At 51.3% G+C, this 27,592-nt stretch overlaps 1 protein-coding gene across 8 annotated transcripts in view; it reads left to right on the plus strand.

Moving 5' to 3' along the window:
- The window catches only part of ADGRB1 (adhesion G protein-coupled receptor B1), a 320,747-nt gene that overhangs the window by 225,662 nt on the left and 67,493 nt on the right, over nt 1-27,592 (plus strand). For all 8 annotated transcript variants that reach the window (XM_090040749.1, XM_090040747.1, XM_090040750.1 and 5 more), the window contains one exon: nt 18,897-19,000. In XM_090040749.1, the coding sequence (XP_089896875.1) occupies nt 18,897-19,000 (104 nt within the window). The remainder of the gene's footprint in view (nt 1-18,896; nt 19,001-27,592) is intronic.

The raw sequence follows: 27,592 nt of genomic DNA on the forward strand, positions 1-27,592 counted from the left end.
GGCCTGAGAGAGGCCATAAGGTTGGCCCTGCAGTCCCAGTGTCGGTTCTGGAGCTCAAACTCGCTGAAACTAGGCTCCACGCTTTCATAGTTTCATAGATGCTAAAAGCTGGAAGGGGCCTTACAGACCATGCATTTGGGCAGGAAAGGCTATTCCTGTCCTGATAACTACCGAGTCCTGCTGCGGGTTGGAGGGGCTGGATGAAGTCGAAGTAGTGATGCACCAAAGCCCAGGACAGAGATGCCTGGAGGGTAAGCCCAGAATAGCTGTAGCTTGGGATCCCAGATTTTCTTCTGAAGGTGAAGAAATGGGCCTGAGGAACAGGAAGGGAGTGGCGGGTCTTTGGCTTGAGGGAGGCGAAGCAGACGCCTTGTCTGTGCAGGCCTCGCGCTGATTTAATGAAGTCAGCATTATTGCCGACTTAGACTGAAGTCACTGCCTGGCGTGGGCATGGTTGTGCTGCTTTCAGGGTGTTTCTTAGGTGGCCGGAGACAAAGCCATGCCACTATAAATGCTTTAATGCTGGTATAACAACATCCATAGCAAAAGGTTTCAGTTCAACGGGTGCAAAATTTGCCTTCAGACCAAGCCTAACTTGATCCGGTCCATTGTGCCTTCAGTCCAACCTCCCTGTTGTACTTTTGCGCAATGTGAACGCCAGCCTCTCCCCATCACCCCACAATCTCTCTGTGTTTCTGCTCCCGGGGGGGGTGATTATAAAAGATCTCATAGGCTTAGCAAGGCAAAATCTGGTTGCATACGAGGGGCCTGTGCAGGAATGGGAACTGGCTGCTTCACCCCAGGGTGGTGACAGAGGCTGCTTGCAGCTGGGTGTAAACCCAGATCCCCCCGGCCCTGTTTGGCTGCATGTCTGGATAAGTGTTGGCTGGGGCGGCGTTACGGTGTTGTTTGCTCTCGGGGCAGTGAGGCCCTGCCTGAATGTGCCCTAGTGATGATTTCTTGCTATAAATCTCCCCGACGAAGTCTCTGGCCCTGGCAGACTGAGAGGTGTATTGCCTTTTTATTGGCACCATTTCTTTGCAGTGAAACACGCTCGAAAGAGGAAGGTGGGGACAGGCCCGTGGCTGGTGTCAGTCAGCAGCATCCCACTCCAGGCCGTGGAGTTACCCCGTTTTGCCCTTGGTGCCTGCTGCCCTGGGCGAAACAGCGTCGCCCAAATTTTGTGAAGCCTAGGCAGTGTGATAGTCGATGCAACAATGACAGAGGAAAGCAAAGTAGGGAAGTACCTGGGTGGTCACAGGGGAGGAGGGGGTTTACTACCCCAGGGTCTAATTAGTAGTTTGCAAATAGGGGTCTGTCAGCAAGGTGCCTTCACTGGGGGAGGGGTGCGTGTGTGTGCGTGCATGGGTGTGTAAATAACCTGTGATACAAGAGAAAGAGTGTGCAAGCCTGAAGGGATAGTGGCAGGGCTTTGGAGCCAGGCTGAGCTTGGGAGTGCAATCTGGGGACTCCCTAGGTGCTGGCCCTTTTGTGAAGCGAAGGCCCTGTCTCATTCTGGCTGCAACGAAGAGGCAGAATACTAACTTTGAACTCCGCTAATGAGGAGGCTGCTGCTTGGCTTTGCGAGTTTGCATGAGCTAAATAAATAATTTTGGCTGGCCGAGGGCCTGCACGAAGGTTGCCATAGTGTTGTTTTTCCCTTCCGCCTGCCGGCTTGCTAGCACCCTCAAGGATGCACACCTTGCTGGGGTTATTTGACCCCAGCGGTCTTTCCTGCCCAGAGCAGGAGGGCTAGACCCGATGATCTCATGAGGTCCCGTCCAGCCCTAAACTTCTGTGAAGCTGTAAGGCCAGGGACTGAGGAGGTCGTAGGGTCTGGCCTCGTCCCTGGAGCAAATCAGGGCCGGGAGCCAGCAAGGGGGTGCCATCGCCCATCCCCTGTCTGTGTAAGATATTGCAGTATCCCTCTCCAGGGCTGCACTCTGCATAAAATAGTTCAGTAAAGGCCAAGTGCATCACCCATGGGTTATTGTGGGGACCATTGCTCACAGGCGCTAGCACCCTGGCCCTGGGCTGACACGGCAGCAGGCTGGGAAGGCAGGCGAGCACAAGCAGGGATGGAGCTGTCCTGAACCCCTGTCATTGCCCTGCCAGGAGAGGAGGGGATCTCCAAAGGGGCTGTTCATCACTCACCCCGTTTTCAGGGAGGATGGCATCGTCCCCCTTGGCATGCTTTCCCTCGAGAGGCACCGTCCTGCTCTGACCTGCTGTCTCAAACCCCATCATGTGCTTTCCTTTCCCACCCTGAGGATATGCGTGTCCCCATGCATTCTCCTAAACCCCATTAACTTCAGGATCTTCTTGCACGTTACACTTAGCACGCATTACCTCTCTCTGCAGTGGTCGTGTCCAGACGTTTCGGCAGTTAAGTACATGCTAAGTGCGGTGTAGTGTTAAGTATATGCTAGAGGCGACTGTGCTGTAGTTAGGCCTTTTCCAATAAGGATGATGTTCCGACTGGATCACCTAACCCGTGTTGAGCTCATGTCAGACTGCTCCGTGGAGGTGCTATATTCAGGAGACTCTGGTGTGTGTGTTTGTGCATAGTGGGGAGCCCGACAAAGCTGTCTATCAGCTTCCCAGCCTTGCAGTACGGGGGCCAGGTGCCGCTGTCACTCCCAGCCCCTGCACCGCAGTGGAGCTGAGTCAAGGCACTGGTGTGCTCCCCAAAACGGGCTGGTTTCCAGTCTCAGCCTTTCAGACTGTACAGGAGTTTTGAACCGGCTCCATGGCTGAGACTGAAAATTAGCTGATTTTTGGACTCAGCCCCAGGGTCATACCAGAGCTGGCTCAAGACTCAGGTGCAGAACCAGAAGCTATATTTCGTTTCTAGTAAGCACTGAATTGCAATGGCGCAAAAAACTTTCTAAGTCGTGTTAATGCTTACTACTGAATAGCATGTGCGCTAAGTGTAACATGTACCAAGGCCCTTATAGAGCTCATGTGCACAGGGAAATAGCCCAGAATAACTGGTGCAGAATACTTTAAACTCAACCTTAGCTTCTCCCAGTTGAGCTGAGGGAAGTGGTAGCAAAGGAAATGGTATCCAGGTTATTGTTGTATTAGTCTAGAGGCAAAATGAATCAGAACTCCTGGTAGAGGTGATATTTTTTATTAGACCAACTGGATTTTTGCAAAAAAAAAATAAAAAAATCTTTAATTGCAAGCTTTCAGGCACAAGCACCTGTTTTCAGGCATAGGAGGAAAGATTGTAAAAGCTCTTCTAGATAGAAATGAAAGTTCATATGTCATAGGAGAGATAAAGGGGTGGTAAAAATGGGAACAGGAGATTTGCTAGGACTTTGACTCTACAGATTGTGCTGTGCACACCAATGCTTTCTGCATAAAAGAGGGTGTCTCGTACTACAGGAATGGTGCAATTCAGTTGAGTCTGCCCTGCAGGGCATGGGATATTATAAAGTCCCAGGACTGTAGTTGTAGCTGCTCAGTTCCAGGCAGAGATGATTGAAAATGTTTCAGGGGAACAGCTTTCCATGGGAAAATGCTGATTTGCTGAAATCAATATGATCTGTGGGAATGTACCAAACCTGTCAAAATTCCCTGTGAGAAATGATCCAAATGTCTCATTTTAATCCGGTTGTTTTGACTGCGTCACTTCGACTCTTACATGAGATCATGTTCGTGACACAGAAGTTGAAATTACAGCGTCACAATGAAGCGCTTTGCCTGCATCGAAGCCATGTGCGTTGAGGGTGTTGTTCTGATGCTCCCAAAACGTGGGGATTTTTTTCCCCCAGAAATGTCTTTTCTGAGAAAAGTTTAATTTTTCATCTTATAGATGAAACGGTCTCCAAATGCTGTACTTCCTTGCAGGATAGACAGTCTGGTTCTTGCAACAGGGATCTCTCATCTCTGTCAATTCGCGTCTAGGGCTCAATGAACCTTTTTTTTGGGTCAAGCTGGTTGTATCTCCAGACTCGGGTGTTGCCAGCAGCAAGCACGATCTCTTGCGCTGGGCACCAGGAGACCTCTACCTGGCTCTACCCTTTTTGGCCTTGGGTATTTCCCTTGGATGCACTCTGCTTTTGGTTTCTCCACCTGCAAAATATGGCTGCTCTTTGCCTCTGGGGAGACCTTGCAAAGCTCCATTCATCCTTGTTTGCAAAGTGCTCTGAAGAAGGCAGGTCCCCCCAGAGGGATTTTGAGATTCAAGTTCAGTGTGGACCAAACCCTGCAAATTTAGACCATGATCGGTCTTGGGAGGTGGCGTTCAGTGCCAGTGAAGGTGCTGCGGGCAGAAAAATGGGGTGCTGAGGCCATTAGCATTCTCCAAGACTGAGCCCTGGAGCTTGGCATCCTTTGAGATCTCTTGGGGCTTTCTAATGAGACACCCTAATGTTGGGATATCTGTATCCCTAATGCTGGACCCAGGATGTGGAGAGGAAAAACCTGAAGGGCAGTGGTATTGCGGGGAGGCATTGGAGGGGGGTTAAATTTGTCCTCGTCCTGGGACAGCTTTGGGTTGGAGTTTGCTGTGAATTTTAGCTGTGGTTTCTGGAGTATCTTGTCCAGACAAGTTTTCCTGTCTCTGGTCTGTTCAACCAGTAGCCACAGTCTTAGATCAACCCTGCTGTTCCCTGCAGCCCAGGCTTTGCACCCTCATTTCACTCTCCCTGCGCTTGTACAAGGTGCGAGGTGTAGCATCTCCGTGGAGGGCTGGACAGCTGGGACCAGGGGGCATCCTATGCTTTTTCCTTCCCATCCATTAATGGGAGACTGAGTTGTCTTTGGGGAGCGAGTCCACAGGGAGAAGTCCACAGGTCAACTTTGGAGAGGCAGGAATGCCATTTTCCAGGCGGGTTGGCATTTTCCTCTGCTGTTCAGCAGGTTTGGAGGACCTGGCCGTGAGAGGTGTAGATGGATGCGATAGCCGTGGCCGCTGGTGGAATATGCTCGCTCGTTCTTCCCAAGGTTTTTTTTTATTTATCATGGAGCATGTAAGCAGGCACGTAGCAATGTGTTTTTAAAGGACCAGCTTGCTGTTACATGTCTCTGAAGGAGAGCAGAAGTGACTCCGATTCTCAAGGGACTTCTTCCGCTGCGGCAGTCCGTCAAGCATTGCAGACAGGACAGCGTGACAGCGGGTTTTAAAGGCTGGATGGAGCTGTGCTGATTTATGCCGATGGAGGATGTGGTCCCTGCAAAAGGGCAGTGCATGGAGCTGCACAAAACTGCCATAAGTGGAGCTGGGATGTGGGATTCATTGCAGATCTCAGGCAAGATGGGGGTAGTCGAGACACAGCATGCACCCTTGCAGGCTCTGGGTGAACCCTAGGCTGGACTACGGCTGAGTTTGCGGGGGACCTGGATCGGATTTGCGGAGAAACTGTGGGACGGAGGATCCCAGCTGCCAGAGGAGGACGTGCTGAGGCTCGTCAGAGGTCAGCACCTCCTGGCATTGCTTCCGTATGGTTTGTACGGGATGATTTATAGAGGCCTGATCCTGCCTCCAGCAGGAGATTGAGCTAGATGTGACCGCTGGAGGTGCCTTCCAGCCTGACTTCTCTGTGATTCACAACTAACTATAAATCCCTGCCTCTGTATGGCGAGTGTGTGACCAGCTGATGACAGGGGCTTCGCGGTGGGGTTACCTGTAAGAGCAGGGGCCTGGACTCCACAGTCCACTGGGCCCCCTCTAGTCCTCTGTTTCAATGACAGCTAGCAGGTGGGTCCAACCAGCAGGTAGCAAAAGGCTGTACCTGTGCAGTAAGCAGCGGTCCCCCCTAGCCCGGGGCTTTGCAGGCAGGCCTGGTCCGGGTTTCCACCGTGCTGGTTTGGCTCTTAACCTTGCAGGGACCCCGGGGGGAGGCGCGAACTGCAGCACCGCAGCTTTGCAGCTCGGCCTTGCGAGCCAACCCCGGGGAATCTGCACAGCGCTGGCAGGGACTCTTCTGCAGGCAAATGCTGCATCACGCTGCCTGTCTCCTCCACGGACAAAGGCGACCGAGCGCCAGGAGCCAAAACCCTTGTGGGATTCATCACTCGGGCAGGAAAAACACTGAGTCAGGCATGCTCCTCGATAGCAGTACCACCGGGCTCGCTGGAGCGATGCCCGCGGACACCTGGGCCCAGTTTGGCACGTTGTCGGTGATGTCCGTCGTGTGCAGTGTCCTTGGCTCGGTTAATGTTGCTGTAACGCGCGGGGGAATCGGTCTCCCCTAGTGTGATGTGTATGTGGTGGGGTGGGGGGGTCAGTCCAGTTTATAATGCAAAGGGGGCTTGTCTGTCTGAGCCATCATGTGACCTTAGGGACCCCATTCCCAAGGAGTCAAATGTGGCCAGATAGGATGCTGCTAGCCTGGGTGAGCAGATGCTGGGTTCACCAGGGACAGCTTTCTGCAAGCATCTGGAGACAGGATTTTGCTCAGGCCTCTGGCACCAAAGCATGACATTTTAGCCACCCTGCCCCCACTCCCCAGCTGTTGCTGCAAAGGGACTGAATGGTGCCACTGCCCGGTCGTAACTCATCCGAGCCGGAAGCGAGGACGCCTGGGTCCCTCCTGCACCCCCACCCCCAGGAAGCAGCTCTCAGGGTGGGGAGGGCGGCTGTGTGCTGGAGAGAAGAGCAGGCAGAGGTAGCAGGAAGCAGCAAATCTTCAGCTGCTCCCCACACTCAGGCCTCTGCTCTATCCTGTTCAGCCGTAATGGAGGGAAAGGCCCCAGGCTTAGTTCTTTGCTTTTCCTAGGGATCCTTTAAAACCAACTCCCCTCCACCCATCTGCCCCCAGCATCCAGTTGGGATGATCTACCCAGCATCATTCTGTTATCCTTCTGCATCATATTAGCACAGCCCCAAGGGTCTCCGGCCACAGGCCGTGTCCTGGACAAACCCAGAACAAACCAGCAGTTTCTGCCCCAAATTGCTCCCAGTCTGAATGTGAGGCTGGACACCATGGATGGATGCAGGCAGACTGGGGAGGACAAGGAGACGGTGGCCTCCTTGGAGCATCAGTGAGTGATAAGCCAGGTGCTGGGCATGCTTGTGTCCAAAATTAGGTAGTGTGGATGGCTCTAAAGTGCTCATGACCTGCCTTGATCATGCCTCCCTGGCAAAGGCTCTCCGCATCTGGAGAGCTTGAGTGCAATGCTAAGCCATGCACTGAGAGTCGTGCCATGCTGAGCCATGAATCAAGGGCCATGCCAAGCTAAGCTATGCACTGAGAGTCGTGCCATGCTGAGCCATGCACCGAGGGCCAAGCCATGCACTGAGGGCCGTGCAGTGCTAAGCCATGCACCGAGGATTGTGAAATGCTAAGCCACGCATTTGAGGGAGCCCCTAAGCCATCTCTTCTGCTAACCAGTGCATGGGGAGCCTGTGGGGGGGCATGGGTGAGCCCCTCAATTTGAGGTAGGGAGAGGGGCTGAGGGGCCTCAAGAGCAAAACCAGTGCTGCTCACATCTGGAGCTGTAGAAAGCGGGAGTCAGCAGGTTACCTTATACTGTGCCCATCCCCATGGTATCTAGTCAGAAAGCCTTTTCCTAAGTGTTTTGGCTCGGACACAGCACCGAGCCTGCTGAAATGCTTTTTCTCCTCCTTACAGCAGGGTTTTGGCTTGGAACTGCAAGTATTAGATCCAGGAGAAAAGGCCTTTTTTTTTTTTTTTTAATCTCCCTCTGCAAATATCTGCCCAGTTAAAAGAAAAGCCAATTAGCTACAGCTATTTCTTGTGCTCTTAACACTTTTGCTATCTAGGAATGTCCCGGTGGATGGGCGCTGAGGTGAGAGCGCTGGCAGAAGCTGCAGATTATAAACCAAACTGAGCAGTGTCCGTGAAAGGCACGTTTCAGGCTTGCAGTCGCAATGGTGGGGCCAGAAACTTGATTGTAAGGGTTGTGCGGGTCCTGCCCAAGAGCACAAATTGACATCATGCGCATTCCCTTCCCAGTCAAAGCTAATGAACCGGGTTCACACGGAGGATGCATGTTGAGTGCTCATTAGCTCTGCTTAAAGACCCCCAGGGTAGGGGAGAGCACCACCTCCCCTGGGAGCCCATTCCAGATTTTGGCCACCCTTATTGTAAAGAAGTTCTTCCTTATGTCCAGCCTAAGTTCAGGGAGGTGGTTGTACACTGTTGCGAATGGGATCAGGATTGGGGCCTGGATGGTCAAGCTGAGTGACACACGCAGGTAGCCGATGGACTGGGAGAGGCGAATCCCCAAGACTCCCCGGTCCGAATGCTTTGCTGTGCGCTGCAGTGGGTTGGATCATAGCTTGCACCTGGGCAAAGATAGCTCAGTGACCCTCTGTTAAGGGGCTGAACGTGCCTATGCCCCTTGCTTCACAGGTGGGCTTTAGCCAGTGGGGGTGGGATACGACACCGGCCTGGTGCGGGGTTATGAGTCCTTCACCTCTAGTCCAGGACAGGAGTCCCCCGGCCCACTAGCAGTCCACATCTCTTTGGGGACCGGCAGAGAGCAATTAGCACAGCAGACTGACCTCTCCTGTCCTTCCCAGAAGCTGTTGTCACACCATGTCAGACAAGTGCCCCTCCAGGATGCCATTTGTGTCCCTCAGACAAGCGAACGCTGGCATGTGGGTAGCGTTTTGGAGGGATGGACTCAGGGCTCTTCTTCCTTTGAAGTGCGGCTTTCTCTGGAAGCACGGGGACATGGTCACTGGGGGCATCCCAAAACGGGGCGCCTTGCCAGCGTCCTCCTTGAGAAGTCCCGGTTGCAATGGGCCACCGGCAGGACTCACACGGGAAGATGGTACCACCTGTTCCAGGGGGAGCAGGCTCCCCACGGGCTGTCAAGCCAGCTGCTGTAGCCAACACTGCATTGACAAAGTAAAACAAATAGTGCGTTGTGTGGGAACGATTTGGTGGAGTGCTGACGGCTGGCCGGGAACCAGGACGCTGCTCAAATCAGGGTAAACACAATCTGGATTCCCCTCTCTGTTCCCTTCCCCGCTCTATCCTGGCCATGTTTTGCAATTGCATGGCAGGTGCACGGCTGCTTCCAGAAGGTCCTGATCCTGTGAAGGGCTGAGCATGCCTCCCGGGAAGTCAGTAGGAAAGGGAAGCATTGAGCATCTCATTAGGTGGGTCCATGGCGCTACCCAGCTCATCACGTTTTCTCTGTTGTGATGATCACAGTAAGCACAGAGGGGGCTGGGATGCACTGAAGAGCAAAGGGGCTTTTCAAACGAGTCCCGGGTCTCCATCCTCTCTTGGGTCAGATGCTTGTCATGCCACCGTCTGTGGCTCCCATTCTGGACTCAGCAGGCATGGAAGCAGAACCCATGGTCATTAGGTTTCTTATGGGAGCGGGCAGAGACTTTGGGACCTTTCCCTCCACCTCTGGGGGATTTTAAAGTCCATTGCAAAGGGAAGGATCAGGAGGGGGCTTGAAGAAAGATGAGTATTGTCCTGTGCATTATTCAGTGGAGAAGTGGACCTGCCAAGACCATGCTTTTGGGGAGCTGGAAAACATGCATTGGCCAAGTCCTGCTCCTTGGCACTGGGGGTGATGAGGGGCAAGTAGAGGTTGTAATGATGTAGAATAACCTGAGACAAAGTACTGTGAACCTCATTGCTGGTGCATTTACAGCTGGAGGATAGTTTGCCAGAAAGCTTGCCCCCCTGGTCAGGGATGGAGAGGTGGGGATGAAGAGGGGCTCTTCATCCCCCTGCTTTCTCCTGTACTCCATGGGACTGCAGGAAACTCTCCTGACACTGCTTACTAACGATCAGCCACGTGATTGCGCCTCAGTGCCCAGAGCATTAGCAAAGCCGTTTGCTAAACACAAATCACAGGGGCCGTGTCTGGGGAGGGCCCGCAACACAGAGAGAGGAGTTTGTGGTCGTTAATAAATAGCAGCACATTAAGATGTCTCTCTGGGTGATTTTCACTCATGATAATTAAGTGGGATCTCCTGTTGGGCTGGCCAAGTGGTATAAAAAGGGCCCGAAGTTCCCTGAATGCATTTCCAAGAAGCGGTGTCCATTCGCTTTTACGTGGCCTGCTTGTGGTTATGACATAGGGGAAGCCAAGAAATGCAGCGGCCCTGGGGATCTGCCTCGCTGACGGGGGAAAGGGGAAGGCGACCAGGTGCCCTGCTTTGCAGAGGAGAGGCAGGAAGGGGAGGGAAGCAATCCTTTATGAATGACAGTGCTTGACATACATCATCCCACAGCCCTTGAGGCCTGGGCTGTGAATTCAGCCTTAGCCCTGAGCGAAGGGTGGTGTATAAATAGGACTGCTCCAGAAGCTGGTGCGGCGAGCCCCGAGACCCCTCTGAGTCCTTCCTCCCCGTTCCCCCAGGGAAACAGTTTGCTGCAGCTTGCAAATAATGCGGTCTTCATCTGAAGGCCACGGCAGTTGCCTCTTGCCAGCCCTGCCCAGTTCTGCAGGCTTGGAGCAGAGGGAGAAGGGAAAACATTTATGGATAAAGCTGCCTAGTTTCATCTGGTGACCCATGAAGGGTTAACACATGGCCTGTGGGCTCCCACTCCTCCATTGCTCCTGCCACTGTGGTGGTAACCAGGGTCTCTGGGGCAGGGTGGCACAGGGGGAGGGAGCCCAGTGACCTAGGTGCCCAGGTAGCAGGTCAGCGGGGAGGAAAGGGAGCTCAGGTGGGGAGGGTGCAGCGTGTCCTGCTAGCATGACAGCATGGCGGGGAGGGGAGATTCATGCTACCCACATGCTGGGGGGGTGCATGTCTGCCTGAGCCCATATGGTGCATGACCCATGTGCATGCAGCCTTGGGTCTGTGACCAGTCCACGTGTAGTTCCCGGCGGCTCTGAACAGCCCAGGTCTGGATGGGGAGATCTGTGCCGCAACTGTGCAATGCTGGTATCTCAGGACGTCTTGTCTCCTTTCTGTAACCTAACCTTGTCATCCTCCAAAGCTCTGCAAAGTCAGCTCCAAGCTCCTGTTTACCTGCGATTTCTCTGGGCTGCTAGCCTAAATGGTTTCCAGGCATTTATGGCCTGATCCAGCATGCACTGGAGTCAGCCAGGAGGTTTGCAGGATGCAGGGATTTCCTTGGGTCCGACGGACCGTTCCCTTGCAGCAGGGCGGGCACGAGGTCCAGACGAGGCAGTGCCAGGAGGGATCCTTCCAAGAGGCGACAGCTGAGCTTTCCCTTTGCAAGTCCCAGCCGGGTCTGGACGCCCTCCACCGGCGGGTGCGACTGGCAGGCTGCAGTGTGATGGATGCCCAGACGTCAGAGCTCATTCTGCTTAATGCCTGATGATGTTCGGAAAAGGGCCTGGGCAGAACCAGCACCTGCTCCTTCTTTCGAGGCCGCTGCTCCTTGGGTGAGGGTCTGAGGTTCATCTGCCCGCTCGTGCCCACCCCTCTTCATACTACGGAGCTGGCAACAGACTCACCAGCTGCTGTGTCTCATGGATAGGAAAGGCTGAAAAGCACAGAGGGGCCTTAAAGACAGCCTACATTGCAGCTCTGTAATCCATATCATAAAGTTTTTCGGGCTGGGGACTATCTCTTTGTCTTGGGTTGCACAGCGCCTTGTGCAGTGGGATCCTGGTCCATCGCTAGGGCTCTCAGGTGCTATTGCAATACTTCTACTACTAGGGGTCTTAACGTCAGAGCAAATGATGCTTGCACCTGCTTTAAGTCCCCTTTACACAGACTGGTGCAAAGGGCATCACAGACTATGGGAGAATTAGACCCAGAAATCGGGCGAGCCTTTGAGGTCACCTGGACAGGTTGCTTTCCATTCCTTCACATTCAGCCCTTGTCAGTCTTTTTCTTTTCCAAATACCGATGGGCAGATTTTTCCCTGCAAGAATTTCCTCATCAGTGCAGGTGCGGATATATGTTTGTGCATGAGTTGGCACTGAAAAAAGCATCTTTGCAAATGCCTTGGAAACTTTCCACCCCACCTTCCCATCCACACCACCACCTCCTTTGCAACGTTTTTGGTTGTCTACCCGGGAGCAGAAGTAATGTGGTTTAGGCAGCTATTCGCCAGCCCTACCTAGCAATTAGTGGAAGGCTTTGTGAAAACGAAGCTTTCCTGAATCTTCCCGGGTGGGTGATATCTGCACCTGAGACTTGATCCAGCCCCCGGTTGAGTTAATGGATAGATTTCAAATGAGCGCTTGGATCAGGCGCATAAAATATCCCTCAGACCAGTTTGAATAACAGAAGTATTTGGAAAAAAACCCTGAGTGTGTTTGCAACTCATTTGGGAACAGCAGAGATGCTCAAACATGTGGGTCATTCTCAGCACGATTGTGCCTCCTCCCAGCCGGACTCACAGGTCTGGGGCTTGAGGCATGGCATTGAGAGGTATCTTTTGGCTTGGTGCTAAATGGAGTGTGAACCGCAGCATGGAAATGAAGGGGGGGAAAAAGCACAAGCTACCTTTTTAACAGAGCTGTTTTCACAGCATCCGAATAGGACAAGGGAGGAAGGAAAGGCAGAGAGAGAAAGTGAATGGGGGAGGAGTGGAAGAGGAAAACGAGAGCGTGGGGAGAAGAGGATCTGGAAATTGCTATTTTTCCATGCCTTGTATTTGTTCTTTGCTGCTGTCAAGGACAAGCCTATTTATTAGACAGGCCCACAAAGACAAACCTCCCTCAGCACTGTATAATGTCCTGGGACAGAGGATGAAAACTGGAAGGGGAAGCTGGGTTAGAGCCACTTTTGCCCTGACCCAGCCAGGCAGATCCCATGTTCTCCTCTGGAAAGACTGGTGTGAAATAGAGAACAAGAGGGACATTGCAAGAGAGGAAAGGGAATAAAAAGAAGAGAAGAGAAGAGAAGGAGGGATTGAAACAGGAAGTCTAAGGCAGAAAGAAGTGCATCTCCTCCCTGCCCGGCAGAGAGCGTGGTGGGCAGGGCCTGCAAAATGCCCCGGGCAGGAACAGGCATTATTTCCAACCTAGTTGATGGCATTGATTGCAAATCCCTCCGCTCCTTGTCCCTGCTCGGTGACACAGTTGCAGGAGTCGAGATGAGAGAGGTCTGTGGCTGTGAAGGCAGGAGGGCCTGTACAGCACCAGGGACATTGTCCAGCCTGGGTTGCACTGTGCCAAGCAACGAGGCTCCTACCAGGTGTGTGGGCAAGGAGCAGTCTCGGCACTGTTACAACCTCTCCCCTCTCTCCTCTGGGGAATCCCAGTGCAATCAAGACTCATTGTCACCTGGAAAGTGGCACCCCCAACCCACAAAAATCCTGGGAATTTATGGCCAATCTCCTGGGCCTTGCCAAGCTGGCCATCTACCCAGCCGGGAAGGAGATGCTGGCTGGGGGGGCTCGGGGAACTTGTTCCTAGAGTGGCTGAGCATGTCTCCAAGCAGAGGGTCACTGGGTGGTCTCCTGGGGCTCCTTAGGTGCTTCGGAGGAGCAATGGGTGCTTCCTGCAGCTCTCCACTCAGGCAGGCACTTCCCCTCTGCTTTCTTCTGATGAAGCAACTTGGAGTGTGTGTGTGTATGTATTTTTGCACCCAACCCATTGGCGCATATGTGTGTGTTTTTGCACTCAACCCATTGGTGTGTGTATGTTCACACCCAACCCATTGGTCTATGTGTATGTATTTTTGCATCCAAGCTATTGGTGTATGTTTGCATCCAAACCATTGATGTGTGTGTGTTTGCACCCAACCCATTAGTCTACATGTATGTGTTTTTGCAAACAACCTATTGTTTTGTATGTGTTTGCAGCCAACCCATTGGTGCGTGTGTGTGTGTTTTTGCACCCAACCCATTGATGTGTGTGTGTGTGTGTTTCTGCACCCAGCCCATTGTTCCCTCCTCCAAGGAAATTTTCCTGGCAGGGCTGAGATGCTACCATACTAGCTGTTTTCTGTTAGGAGCATTAATCAGTTGATGGAATAAGACAAATACCACTTTGCATGCCAAAGGGAAAACGAGATAGGGGTGTGGGGGTGGGGGAAGGACCCAGTAGCCTCTTAAATAAAGCAGGAATGAAAGAAGGCCAGAATTGAGAGCTGATTGAGGCTTGTCCTGTGAGATTTCTGAAGGCGGATCATGATCCCGCTGCAATCACTGGGGCTTATAGTATCCAGCCCTTCATTCCCAAATCATCTTCAGCAAACCCTTTTCCAGCCTAGCAGCACAGGGCTGCATCCCAGCAGGGTGAATTCATGGTGCTCCCTAGGAAGAGATAATGAGCCACATGCTATTTATGCTGCAGGGGTCTTCCAGCTCAGTTTTTAAAATCAGGGCTCTTTAAGGGTGGGAACCACCCAATCCAGGGGGCTTTTCATCACAGCAGTGTCCTTGGTTAGCATTTCCCACAACACCTGTCCAGCTCCTGCCCTCCTGCCTTAGCAAGAGGTGCTTTTCAGCCCTGCTTCTGCTAAGGGTAGAATAGCTGCAAATGGCATGGGGGGCAAGAAACTAAATCAGCTTTCTGTAATGCTGATGTTCTTCAACTCATTTCACCATGGAGGGAGATGGGGTGCAAGTGTGCGGGGCTGGATGAGCAGAGGAGGGTTTCAGGAAGTGAAATCAGAAGAGCTTTGCCATGCGGATGGGTGTTTGTTAATGCTGAGATGTGCAGAGAGATGTGCATTGGGTTTTGGCACAGCTTTCTCCAGCCAAGGGAAGACACCATACAATGAGGATATGTGGTTTGAGTCCCCCATTCTCCCTTGCACCCCACCAGCTGCAGACGTGGCTTTGCCCACTGCAAAGGACACGTGTTCTGGGTGTGGAAGACACATTACCACTGGAAGTGGCTGATGGAAATCAGGCGTGGGATGCCTTGCCATCCCATCAAACTTGCATCTTCTTCGTAAGACCTCGCAGGTCAAGTCTAACGTCACACTGGGGGAAACAAAGTTCCTGTTCAGGAAAGGCTTGAACATTGGGGCTATTCAGCAAGGACTCAGGCATTGCCAACCAACCATGCTGCCCTACTACAGCCAAATGCCAGCATTGCGTTTGGGCCATGCGAATAAGGAGGCATGTTGACTTGATTTATAATATAACTTCCTGGGCTCGTCTTTTCCCTCCGGTTAGCAGGAAGAGCCAGCTAAAGGAGACCGTGCTAAATCAGGTGTCACAGTTGATGCAAATCTCTGGCTGTCATCCTTTTGCTGGTGCAGGGAGCGTGAGCTGCAAAAAGGAGGATGCAGCTATGAGAGAGGATGGTGGGGGGGAGTTGAGGGAGAAGGCAGGGTGGGACGTGTCTTGTTGGATGTCTTTATCCTTACGACACTTCTGGGAGGTAAAGCCATAATGCTCTCTGCTTTGGTAGGGGAACCAAGGCCCAGAAAAAAACTAAATGGTTTTCCTAGCATCTCACATTCAGGGCATTGAACCGACCTCCCTTCAGCCCCGCAACTACCAGACCCCCCTTCTTCTCCATAGAGGAGATTTCACATTGTTTTCAGGGCAGACTTCCATACTAGTTCGGGTTTTGGAGGCACCGAAAAGGCCCTGGGGTGGATTTATTCTCCGAGCTGCTTGATGTGTCCCCAGTTTCAATTTTGGATGGAATTTGCTCATGAAAATGTAATCTTCTCCTTTTTTTCACATTGCCTTCTTACCTTTATTTTTTTAAACTCTGAACCTTTCTACAACTATTCATGCGGGGAGCGGGCGAAGTGCCTTGGGAGGGTTTCCGGGGGCACGAGGGTCTCCCTCCAAGACACCGTGGAAATTACCAGACGATGTGCACAGATTGCAGCAAGCTCTGGATCTGGCCTGCGCTTCGGCAGAAGTAGCAACAGGAAACTGAGCCGAGAAAAATGGTGCGTGTGTGAGTGGCAGTAAAAATGTCCCAATGGCAAGGCCTGTCAGACTGCAGGCTGGTTTCCCAGAGAGAAGTGCCAAGAGCCCCATTACTCAAGTGATTTGTAAGTAGACATGGGAGAGGTTTGAAGCAGATGATGTGGACCTATTTGAGCTAAAAGCACCCTGGTTTGAAGCAGAAGGAGCTGCAGGCAGGGCATTCTCTTTATACCTTTGACCAGGATTTCCTTTCCCAAATGTGGATTTGTTAGTCTTTAGCGTGAATGTCTGCTTCATCTTACAAGTATTACAGAAAGAGGTAGGTTTTAGGGATGCACAACACCAGGTCCATTGGACCTGTCGGACACTGGGTGGATAATCCGTTGTTGTGTTTGCTCTCATGTACAATCCCTAGCGACTGAGTCAGTCAGTTAGGACAAAGAAGGCGCATCTACATGTGATGCTTTAATGCACATTAGCCTAAGTTGATGCTCATTAAGTGCATGCATCTACATGTGTGTGCCCTTAATCCACATTAAAAATGGCAAATTTAAGCTAATTGCGCTTAAATTGGATACCTGCAAGTGCAGGTATCCAATTTCGGCATGAATAGTTAAAGCGCATTAACGCAGGTGTAGACACTGCATAATGCAGGTGTAGATACTCTGACTTGGGACTAAGTCAATTCATGCACAGCATTGATGTGCATAAATGCCTGCACATGTAGATGCCTGCCTAATCCCGTTCAATGTGCACTAAGATAATACGCATTACATTTAAGTGCGCTTACATGCACATGTAGACATGCCCAGAAATCGTGTATTATGGATTTGGACACTTGCAAGGTTATCAGTGTATGATTTTGGAGAAGAAGAAGTGTTCAGAGCTGAGGTGGTGCTGGGAAGGTCCAGCTACCAAAGGAAGAGTACCGTTAAAAACAACTAAGCTGCTCCTACTAAGTGGAACATAATGAATGAATTCCTTCAAAGACCTTCGTCAAAGCCCATTAAAGTTAAGGGGAAGATTCCCATGAGCTTCAGTGTGCTTTGAATTTGGCTCAACACCTGGTGGCTTGGTTTGAGTGAGCTTTTGGGACCATGTCTACACTTTATCTCAAAGTCTTCGGGCTGAAAACGCTGCTACGTCAAGCTTTCCTATGGGATTTCCAGCCTTTGCTAGTGTGGTGCAATTCAGAAGCGCTGTAAGAAGCCTCTTGCTCTTTCCTCATTCCCCTAATGAGAGCTGGGAAGTGCGTGACGTGCATGGGGTGAACCTGAACCTGCGGGATCATGATCCGCCTACACATTCTCCCCCGACCTTTTCAAACCGTCAGGACAGCTCAGCTCGTGTTGGGAAGCAGTTTTAGCTCGGTTCCTATTGGATCCATTTCAGTTTGTTCAGCTCGAGGAACATGTGGACTTAACCCTCTGTTGATTGACTTTCTGTTTCTTTCCCAACTCACCGCACCACTAGGTTTTTCTCCCTGCAAAACCTCTGCGGGGGATGCTGATGGCAGGAAGCATCTCATTTCAGCAGCTGGAGAAAGAGACATTTATACAGGAGACCCTCATAACATCCTTTCCCCCTTTTCACAGCTGCTTAAATTGCAGAGAAACCTCCACTGTCTCTGCACTGTGGTTCTCCCTGGCTGCCCAGAGGAGTTCGGTCTCCTGTGCCCTCCAACATCAAACCTTGCAGAACTTGCCCTGGGACTTATTTAGCACAGACAGGCCGCCTTGCAGACGGTGTCTGGTCATCGGTGAGACCCACCTCCTAATGTAGCTCATTCTGGTATAAAGCAAAACCATGGGAAGGCTTACTTTGCAAAGACCCCCTCAACACACACCTCTGCGCATGCATAACAGTCTAAATTTCTCCCTAGTTTGCCATTAGTTTTATCAGTGTAGTTATGTCTGGGATGAATTTGGTCTCAGGGAGTTTAAGACGGTCTTTTGGTGCCACTGCTTTGTTCTGAGTTTCTTCTCAGAGCAGATGCCACCTTTTTCTCAAATGATAGGCCCTCTCCAAAATGCCACCTTGCTCCTGTCCCTGTCCCATAGGAGGGTGTAAGAGGAAAATGGTACTGGATCTGCAAAATGAGAAGAGTGAGGGTTTTTTTTAGAGCTGAAGCACTCACCAAGTAAGATGTGGGTCTCAAAGCATGAAGGAAAAGAAGCAGAGGCAATGGATACCATCTCCCCTTTCAGAGGGGTCAGATGCCCACATGGCATCCTGGGTGCTGCTTCTGTATCAGTATCTAGGTGCTGATCACTTCCTTTGCCTAATGATGGGGCCAGGAGAAAGGTAAGGGAAGAGGGGCAGAAGGGCAAGGGTAGCAGGGGGTTAGTAATTCTTCCCCTCTATTCAGCATGGGGGAGGCCACATCTGGAGTCCTGTGTCCAGCCTGGGGCCCCCACCACAGAAAGGATGTGGAGAAATTGGAGAGAGTCTAGCAGAGGCAATGAAAATGGTTGTGTCTGGGGGACAGGACTGGTGAGGAGAGGCTGAGGGGACTGGGCTGATTTAGTCCGGAGAAGAGAAGACCGAGGGGGATTGAATAGCAGCCTTCACCTCCCTGCAGGGGGGCTGCAAAGAGGATGGAGCTGGGCTGGTCTAGAGTTGGGAAAACAAGGAGCAATGGGCTCCAGCTGCAGCAAGGGACGCTGAGGTTGGATATTAGGAAACACTCATGAGGGCAGTAAAACACTGGAACAGGGTACCCAGAGAAGCGGTGGTGTCTCCATCCTTAGAGGTGTTTAAGACCCAGGTAGACAAACCCTTGTCTAGGATGATGTAGTTGGGGCTGGTCCTGCCTTGAGCAGGGGGTTGGACGAGATGTGATGTCCTGAGGTCCCTTCAACCCTCAGTTTCTGTGAGTGTGACTATTTCCCTGTCCTTGCAGTGGCAGGGCTCTGTCCATGCCCTTGTTGCCCCTTCCTTTGCCTGTGGCACGCTGGAGGGTGTTCTTGATGTTTCTGTCTTGGTGCCTTGCAGTTGTGTGTGATGGTTTGCACTTGGGGGGATCTATTTTTTGGGTCCTGTCTACTTTCAGTTTCCATTGGATGTGACGGTTGGGTCCATCGATGCAGGGCCGTGCTATCTGGGTGAGGGTCTTGTAATGAACCTGAGCTGGTAGCATTTGCTGAGCATCCTTTGTCTCTCTTGTTTTCTCTCTTTCAGAACATGGAAAAGGTGCTGGTCCCTTCTGTCACGTTAATCGTAGGCTGTGGAGTATCGTCGCTGACGCTTTTGCTCTTGATTATCATTTACGTCTCTGTCTGGAGGTACAGCTTGCTTTCTCCTCTCCTCCTGCTGAGCTCAGCACCTGTCTGGAGGTTCAGCAACCTCAGTCTGTCTGGAGGCTGGAGGTGTCCTCCTCCTGTTAGGGGGATTTGGATACCTGAGAAAAACCCATGTCTGGATGCGTAGGTGTTGTAGGAAGCAGCGCTGCTGGCTCAATAGGCAACATCTCATTGGTGCTCACCGGGGAAGCAGCGAGCGCCGAATCTTAGATGCTTGAAAGTCACTTGCTATTTTGGGCACCTCTCTTGAGATACTAAGCTGGGAGACCTGCTTTTCCGTGCTTTGTGGGAACTACACCTCTTTCACGTGTGTCATAGATGGATACCCATGAAAACAAGCACCTCGAATCAGTGCATGGGTTTTTTTTTTGAAAATGTAGGGGTCCAACAGCAGTTTTCATCTGCTCGGGTATAGTAAGCCTGGTGATGTGGCTGAGTCCCAATTCAAGGAGAGGCAGCATCCAACAAGTCTCAAATTTATCTCCTGTCGAGTGGAGTCATTGTGCGCTGTTACACGGCTGCTACCAGGTTATTTTTGTGGCGAGCAGGGGGATTCATTAGGATAAGTTTGAGTCATCTCAGCTTGGCATGGGATTCTGTCCCTGATGGGAAAAAAAATTAGGCCCAGGGAGATAAAGGTGTTAAAACATTGCTATTGCTGTGCTACATTAAATAGTCTTTGGTGCTTTGACTACAGACACTTCAGCCCGTGTTGGTAGTAAACACCCAAAAAAAGGCTTATGGTAACTTTTGGGAATGTATTGACTAAGACCCACGAAAGCAAGGAGAATCTGCATGAGATTGGGAGTATTTTGAAATGGAAATGGAGCGGTTCAGTAGAATAGACCTAATCACAATGCATCCAAGTCCCTTTTTCAGGGAGAGCGTCAGTGGGATCCTTTTCTTCTGTTGAGAAAGCCTTTGTAGCAGGGAGGAAAAGGTTCATCCTGGGGCTCTGTCCTGAGGTGCCAATGAGGGTTTTTTCCAAAGCAGATGGAAACAAAAGGGTAAAAAGAGACAAGATAAAGAAGAATAGGAAAATCCGTCTTTTTGTTCTTGGAGGTGATTGGTTAGCTATGGCTGGGTGGTCTGGCCTGGCAGACCTGCTCGAGAGCTGTTGTTCTGGCCTCTGGCTCACTCCCCCACATCTGGTTCATCATCTGGGTGGTCTGGTCAGGTCTTTCTCCTCTCCTAGATGGGTAATCTCATTTCATCATGCTGGTGTTACTTGGGACAGTTAGTCTCAGGGTCAGAAGAAAAGCTGAGGGACAGCGAGTCCTATTTGGGGCTTCACAGTTGTCATGTGCAGAGATCACTTTGCCTCCCTGCTCCTCTTCAGTGGGCGCATCTACACATGCAGTTAATGCTAGATGGGTTTACTGCGCAGTAAATTATTGCACAGTAAACTCTCCTTGGGCAGGCATCTACATGTGCGCTACTGCACGGTAACAACAGCGCAGTTAATTTGCAGGTAGAAAATCAACCGTGCTGGAGACAAATTTCCAGTGGAGTAAGTGCCTGCACATGTAGACGGTGATGCTTTCCCACACAGTAAATTAGTCTACTGCGCAGTAAAGCATCTTATGTAGACATGTCCAGTATGTATATATGCATTTAATTAACCATGCAGTAGACTAATTTACAGTGCATTAACGCCTGCACATGTAGATGGTGATGCTTTACTACATAGTGAATTAGTCTACTGCGCAGTAAAGCATTTGTGTAGATGTGCCCAGTAGAGAGGTGGTGCTAGCTCCTACCCTGGGGGTCTTTAAGAGGAGGCTAGACCAACGCCTTGCTGGGGTCATTTGACCCCAGTACTCTTTCCTGTCATGGCAGGGGGTCAGATTTGATGATCTGCTCAGGTCCCTTCTGACCCGACCAACTATGAAATTATGTATACATGCATTTAATTAGCCTTTTAATGTACAGTGCATTAAGTGCCTGCACATGTAGACGGTGATGCTTTACCACTCAGTCGATTAATCTATTGTGTGGTAAAGCGTCTTGTATAGATGCATCTAGTATGTATATATGCATTTAATTAAGCATGCAGTAGACTAATATATAGTGCATTAAGCACCTGCACGAGTAGACGGTGATGCTTAACCACTCAGTTGATTAGTATATTGTGTGGTAAAGTGTCTCATATAGATGTGCGCAGTGCATATATATGTGTTCATAACTTGTCCAAGTATCGCGCGAGCCCTGGTATCCCCATATATCTCTCGCAAGCCAGGGGGAGTTCTCAGAATGTATTATTCTTGTCTTTGTTGCCAAAGCAGCACAGGAACTCAGTAAACCTGGCCCTTTTCCACTGTCTGGGAAAGAAGCTCCTTGTTAGAACAATATTCAGGCCACATGGTGTTCAGCGGAGAGCGCTCACTGGAGCTCAGCTGCTTTGTGGAGACTTGGCTGCGACTTTACTGTTCAGGCCTTTTTGGACAAAGGCAGCTGGAGCCTGGGCATGGAGGCTCAGCTTGAAGATGAACCTGTCCTGATGAATAGACTCGCTGAGGCTGGCAATTTGGAACAGCTCCCAGCATTTGGACCAGCTAGAGTTTGCTCCCGTATGGGAAAGCAGAGTGTAAGCCAGTTGGGGAGGGCCACGTGCAAGCCATCAGGTTAACAGGCGATGAGAAAACACAGCAATGCTATGCTTCCCATCCTGCTCTCCGGTATCTGTTGCCCGAGGCTGGTACGCACAAGACTTTCTCTGGTAACGGGGTGGAAATGCGTGGCTTCAGCCAAAACGGTGGGTTTTCTGTCTAAACGAAGTGGTGTTACCAGCTGGTGGCTGTTGAGTGGCCTGCTGAGCAGCTCTCTCCAGTTTCCAGAGGACAGATGGTTGCAAAAGCTCTGCTACAAATGACACATCTCCCCCCTCGTTGGCTGCCATGGCTTAGGCCACAGAAACGAAATCACCATCTTACCCCACAACGGCAGTTCCCCCAGACCAGCTTGCAGATACAGTTTGCATGCCATGCATAGAGGTGGACTCCTCCTCCCCCCAAACAGTTCCTCCTGCACCTCAGGTGAGTGGGGAATTCACTTACAAAGCCCAGCTATTGCCCATCACTTCCCCTCCATGATTTTTGCAGTGTCTTTTCATCCTCTTCTAGATGCACCGCAGCCTTCATCAATATTCTTCTGCTTGCTTTGTCCCTGACCACATGTAAAGTAGCAGCCCCCAGCCCCGGAGTGACCTTTCGCTGCCAGGGCAATCAATGCTCATTATTGAATTGCTCTTCTACTGCTCCACTCATCGGCCACTCTGCAGGCAGGACAGCCCTGGCCTTCTTGCTGGTTGACTGAGCACCTCATCCATGCCTGGCTGAAAGACCTCAGCACAGACTTCACTTGCTCCTGAAGGCTGCAAATCATCTTGGTGGCCGTCCGCAAACTTTCAAGGGGCTTCTGCATCCTTTTCTCATACTGACCTTGCTTTAAACTAAATTGCCCCCCCGACACACTTAGATGTCCCAGTGATGGGAATGTATCAGAAGATAGTTTGGTAGATAGACAGACCAATGGCTTTGGGGACTCTCCCTAAAGCTGCTAGCTGGGGAATTTGGGACCTATTAATGATAGACAAGTGGGACCTGTGTTGCTCTATGTTTTTCGTGTCTCAGTTTTGACTGGGCCTCTTGAGGCTCAGACCGCAATGGGCAATGCCCATGTGCTTCTGTGGCTGAGGGAGCAGTGTGTGGCATTTAGGAAAACCATGGAGGGGAGGGGGGATGCTTGCAAGGTTGCAATTCATTCAGGGTTGCAATGTATCTAAGTAAGATGGTCCCTTTTACCTCCTCATTTCAGGACCTTTAGCATCCACAGGCAGTCACGTATGAGTCTGTGGGATGGAGGGCTTGCTGCTCTTATACATTATTGTAGATTTATTGGTTGCCTTTTTTTTTAGGTAATGATGAAATTCTTGTAGTCTGGATGCTGGGATGAAGTAGAGGCAACCGCTAGCAGCACAGGTCTCGTTGTCCCTACTATATTATAGACAGGCTACTTGGTGCATGAAACACCTTCTGGTGAGACTGAACTCTATCCGACCGGTAGGAGATTCAGCACTGATTGCCCTTTACCCAGTCTCTGTGCCCTGTGCTGTCTTTTGTTATCAGTGCAGGATATGAGTCAAGCAGCAACAGATCAAAATAGATAATTGTGGAGACCGCGGAGAATCAGAGAGACCTCCTAGGGTTATTCAGGGCCGCACAGATGACAAGATAATGGTGGCAATAGAAGGAATACTAGTAATGACTCGTCTGAAAGCCCTGAACTGTGGAGATATTAGAGTCTGGATCTGAATTTTGTATTCTGGACCCCCGAAAGGGAGAGCTACGGGGTGGATTCTGCTTCTCCTCATGGATGGCCAACATGCAGCTTTTGACCCACGCTCAGTCACTAGCCGAAGCATGGGAGCGACTCTGTGAGCCTGTCTGGATGCATAAAGGCTTCCATGATAAGAACCAGATTGTCCCCTGGAGACATTCAGACATCACCCTATTCCTGCAGTGCTCAAGCTTTCATCCACACAAGCCAGATAAGTGGGTCAGGGCTGGTCCATGGGGCAGATTGAGCCCCACATGCCAGGATGGGGTCCTGTGCTGCCTCTGCCCATCCCTGCACACTTGGTATAGCCCTGTGCAGCCTCGGCTGGTCCCCGATTGCCAGGATCGGGGCCTGGGTCCCTGTGCAACCCCCTGTAACATGCTCTGGGATCAGGCCCTGTGCCCCCTTGCGTGCCTGATCCAGCAATGCAAGGCCCTGAGTTCCCCACAGATCTGGAAATTTAGTAGCCCCTTCTGCCAACTTTCTGCACTCATGGGCCAGATGACATGGCAATGAGGGCTGTATCTAGCACACAGACCAGGCAGGGGTTGATTATATCTCCATGCATAACTCCATAAATCCCACCCATAGATGTAGGAGCATATGTCACTGCCTTGGTGTATGCCCTTTGCCCAGACCACGAGCCTTCCTCCACATGGTTTTCCTCTCTCCCCAGCCTGAGGAGTCTAGAAATCAACCCTGGCTTCCTCTACATGGTCCCTAAACCCCTGGAGAGGGTAGAGGAAATGGGTGTGGGGCACGAAGCCCCGGGGGGAATCAGCTGAGCTGGCAAAGTGGAGAAAGGAGGTTTGTACAGAAGGTGTAGGCTGCTGTTGCAGCACCGTGATCGTGCATGCTGTTGCTCTGGGCTTGCTTCGTGTTTGCTCCCGTTTACTTCTGGTGTCTGCTTGGGCGATGACCTTGCAGCTTGACCTGCTAGCCCTGTGTGACGTGGCTAGGCTTTGTCAGGTTTAGGGTGGCTTTGGCCTTCTGTCAGCCTTGGCCCTTGGTCCAAAAGTGTGGAGCACAGGCAACTGGCAACCTCACTCCTGGGTCTCGATGCCTCCTGTTGTCACATGGCGGTGGATATTTCCACCTTGTCCCTCTGACCCTTACTTCATCCCCAGTCTTCTTCCCATTCACATGCCCTTCTGTCCCGGGAGTTAGCTGAGTCTCCTCCATCTCCAAAGACCCATCCCAGCCTTGACACCGCAACGTTTAAAGCTGAATTGTGAAAATGTTGTGACTTTTCAACAACTTTTAATGTGCAAACCATTGGCCAAATTCTTATATCTTCAAGGCCAGCCAGATTTGAATGTTCAAAGGAGCTTTTAGGGCATTGGCCCCAACCTTTGACCTACAAGCAACCTGTTGGAGGGCTGCCCGCAGGGCAGTCCTTGCTTTGTACTGCTGTCCATTAGCCAGTGAAGACTGGAGGCCATTGGTCTAGGAGTTAGAGGAAGGATTTGGGACCAAGAGGAGGGACCAGGGACTGCTCAGGTCCTGACTCACATGCCTTCCTTTGCCAGCAACCTCCTTCCTAGCCCAACCTAGGGAAGACCTTTGTTCCACCACCCTACATTAGCAGGAGCTGACCCCTGATTTCTGGGAGTGAACAGCTGTGGGGAGTTGAATACTGGAGATGTCAGTGGTGATATCTTGGGTTGGAGCACCTCCATGCTGTAGAGAAGGAGGTATTAGCTGCACACGAGAGGTCCTTCTTTCGACGGGTGGGGGATAAGAACTAGGGGGACTCTCATTTGGAAAGGGAACGAGTCAGGAGAGTCAGGACCGATGCATTGGAGGGGGCAGGAAGGCAGGCCTGGAGACTGCAGACCCCATCTGCCTTGCACGAGGATCCAAAGGACATTGATAGATGTCCCCAGCTGCCTGCAAGGTGGGATATTCACGTCCAGCCAAATCTGAGGCTCTGCCTGGATCTTGCAGCGGCAATTTGCAGTATGTTTGTGGCTTTTCTTCACCTGCTGGCTGAGATGGGGTGCCACACTGAGCTGGGGGGCAAGCCCAAGGTGGGGGTCTCAATGAATGACTTTCATGGATGTTGGGGATGTTGGTTTTGAAAGGAGCAGAGAGCAATTTTTTGGCAAGCTAGCTGCATTTCTGTGTTTTCAAGGGAGCTTTTAGCCTAAAGTTTTCTGCTAGCCAGTAAGCAGGGGTTACACTCTGGGTACAGCTCAGGGGCTTGTTTTCAGAGAGCACTTGAGGGATTGGACAAATGAAACCGCGCACGCGCGCGCGCGTGTGTGTGTGTGTGTGTGTGTGTGTGTGTGCTCGGGGGGGATCCAATGCAGCTGGATCCAGTACAGCTGTTCCATCTGCTCGCTCTTATCCTACCCTAAGAGCATCTGAAATGTAGTAATTTACCCCTGGGTTAAATCAGACTGTGACTGCAGATCTGCCTGGGTCCTAAGACCTCATCCTCAGGGCAGATTTGAGCTAACTCCTACTGGGACCCAGCTACTCTCTGCCTTTGCGATAGAGCTTGCAGAGCTGTGATATCTTCTGGAAGCCAAACTGCGAGCCGAGCAAAAAGAGGGTGGGAGGATAGGGGCTGAGAGACCCCGGTGAGAGCCCTGACTGCTGCTCTGCTTGCAAAGCGCGGCGCCCGAAGCCTGGCAAGCCTGAATGAGTAACGGGGGGGGTGAAGTTACGCATTTCAGTGGGTACTAGTCCTTATCCTTGGTGCAGGAAATGTCACCCACAGGCAGATGCTGTGGCAGGGTGGGCTGCACTCTCCAGCGGTCTAGGAGTGGAGCCCTGAAAGGCTGGATCCAAATGCCTTTCCTTAGGGATCAACCAGCTAGGCCAAGAGGAGGCCATTGCTATATGGGCAACCCAAGTGTCTCCATATTGACTGCTCAAGCCATTGAGCCAAAACTGAATGAAGAGGATACTCCTCCATGCCCTTCCTCAGGCAAACACCCACCCATGCTGGCTGGGACTGCATGAGAGAGCCAGGCACCTCGTGTGTGTCCTTGCATGTTGGGTTTGGCCCAAAGCTCTTTCCTGCATCATGCTTCTTTGCTTCTTGCACTATTTTTCCCCACTTCAGCATCATCACTGAGTAAATAAAGAGGCATTAAACAAGCTCCCCAAACCAATGAGGGCTTTGAATGAATTGCCATACACGCAGCTCCGTAGCAGAGCTGTATAGCACCTCTTAGAAATGGTTGGCCTTGCAAGGTCTGCAAACCAACAGCTTTCTGCCTCGTGTGCCTTCATGTCCAGGAACCTGGCACTGTGATTATGCACCTAAAGATATAGCCAGATTTTTCCAGGCTTAATCCCTTATGAGCCCCAGAGAGGGACATATCAACAGTCTTTGAATAGCAAACCGCAATGATTTTTTTTTCCAGGGGTGTCTGGTTGGGTGAAGCAAAGGGAGGGGGGGAAGTTTGATGTGGAAGCACTTTGTTAAGAAAATGCATTCATTGGGAATCTGTTTTCAGAGCCTGCCGGCCCAAGGGTTTGGAAATCTTAACACGTTTGGGTTGTTGTTTCAAGCTGCTTTTCAAGTCCCCTTTCAAGTCGGTGGAGCTGGGGAAGACTTCTAGTGCTTAGCAAGTTTCAGAAAAGGGTTTGAGGTTTATAGGAACAAGAACAGCATCTGTGCTGGGACAAACATTTCAAGGGCTGTCCATCGTTGTGCTTTGGGGCATGCACCGATCGCCTGGTAGGGTCAGGAGAAAGGCTCCTGCTCACAGAGTGCAGTGCTGTACAACCGAGGGTCTGCACTTTGCCCTCCAGCATCCAGCTTCGGCCTCTGGTTTGTCGAATCCTATAATCCTGAACACGTCTACCCCTGTCTCAGCTGGGAAGTCGGGGTGGTCTAGTGCAGTGGCTCTCAACCTTTTTTGTATCAGGACCCATTTGCAAACATTGATGGCCAGCCCTGACCCAGCGCCCCTCACTCCTGACCCAGTGCCCCCCGGCAGGGTGTGTGTGTTGGGGGCTGAAATGACACTTTGCCTCTGCAAAAAAAATAAAAATAAACCAGGTCATTGATTAAAAAGACCACCTAAGTGAAGGAGCAATCTGATCAGAGACCCCACCCCAGGTTATGACTTTCAAATCTTATGGGGGGGCTCTTGTCGCTTATGGGGGAGCTCAGCCCCCTGAGCACCCCCTTAATTCGCACCCTGGGTCTCAAGCAGCCTGCAAGGGAAAAGCCACAGTTTCCCATGTTTTTTTTTTTAAAGTTTGCCCACGACCCTT

The sequence above is a fragment of the Crocodylus siamensis genome, chromosome 3 (assembly GCF_052110815.1).
Source record: "Crocodylus siamensis isolate JL-2025a chromosome 3, ASM5211081v1, whole genome shotgun sequence".
NCBI lineage: Eukaryota > Metazoa > Chordata > Crocodylia > Crocodylidae > Crocodylus > Crocodylus siamensis.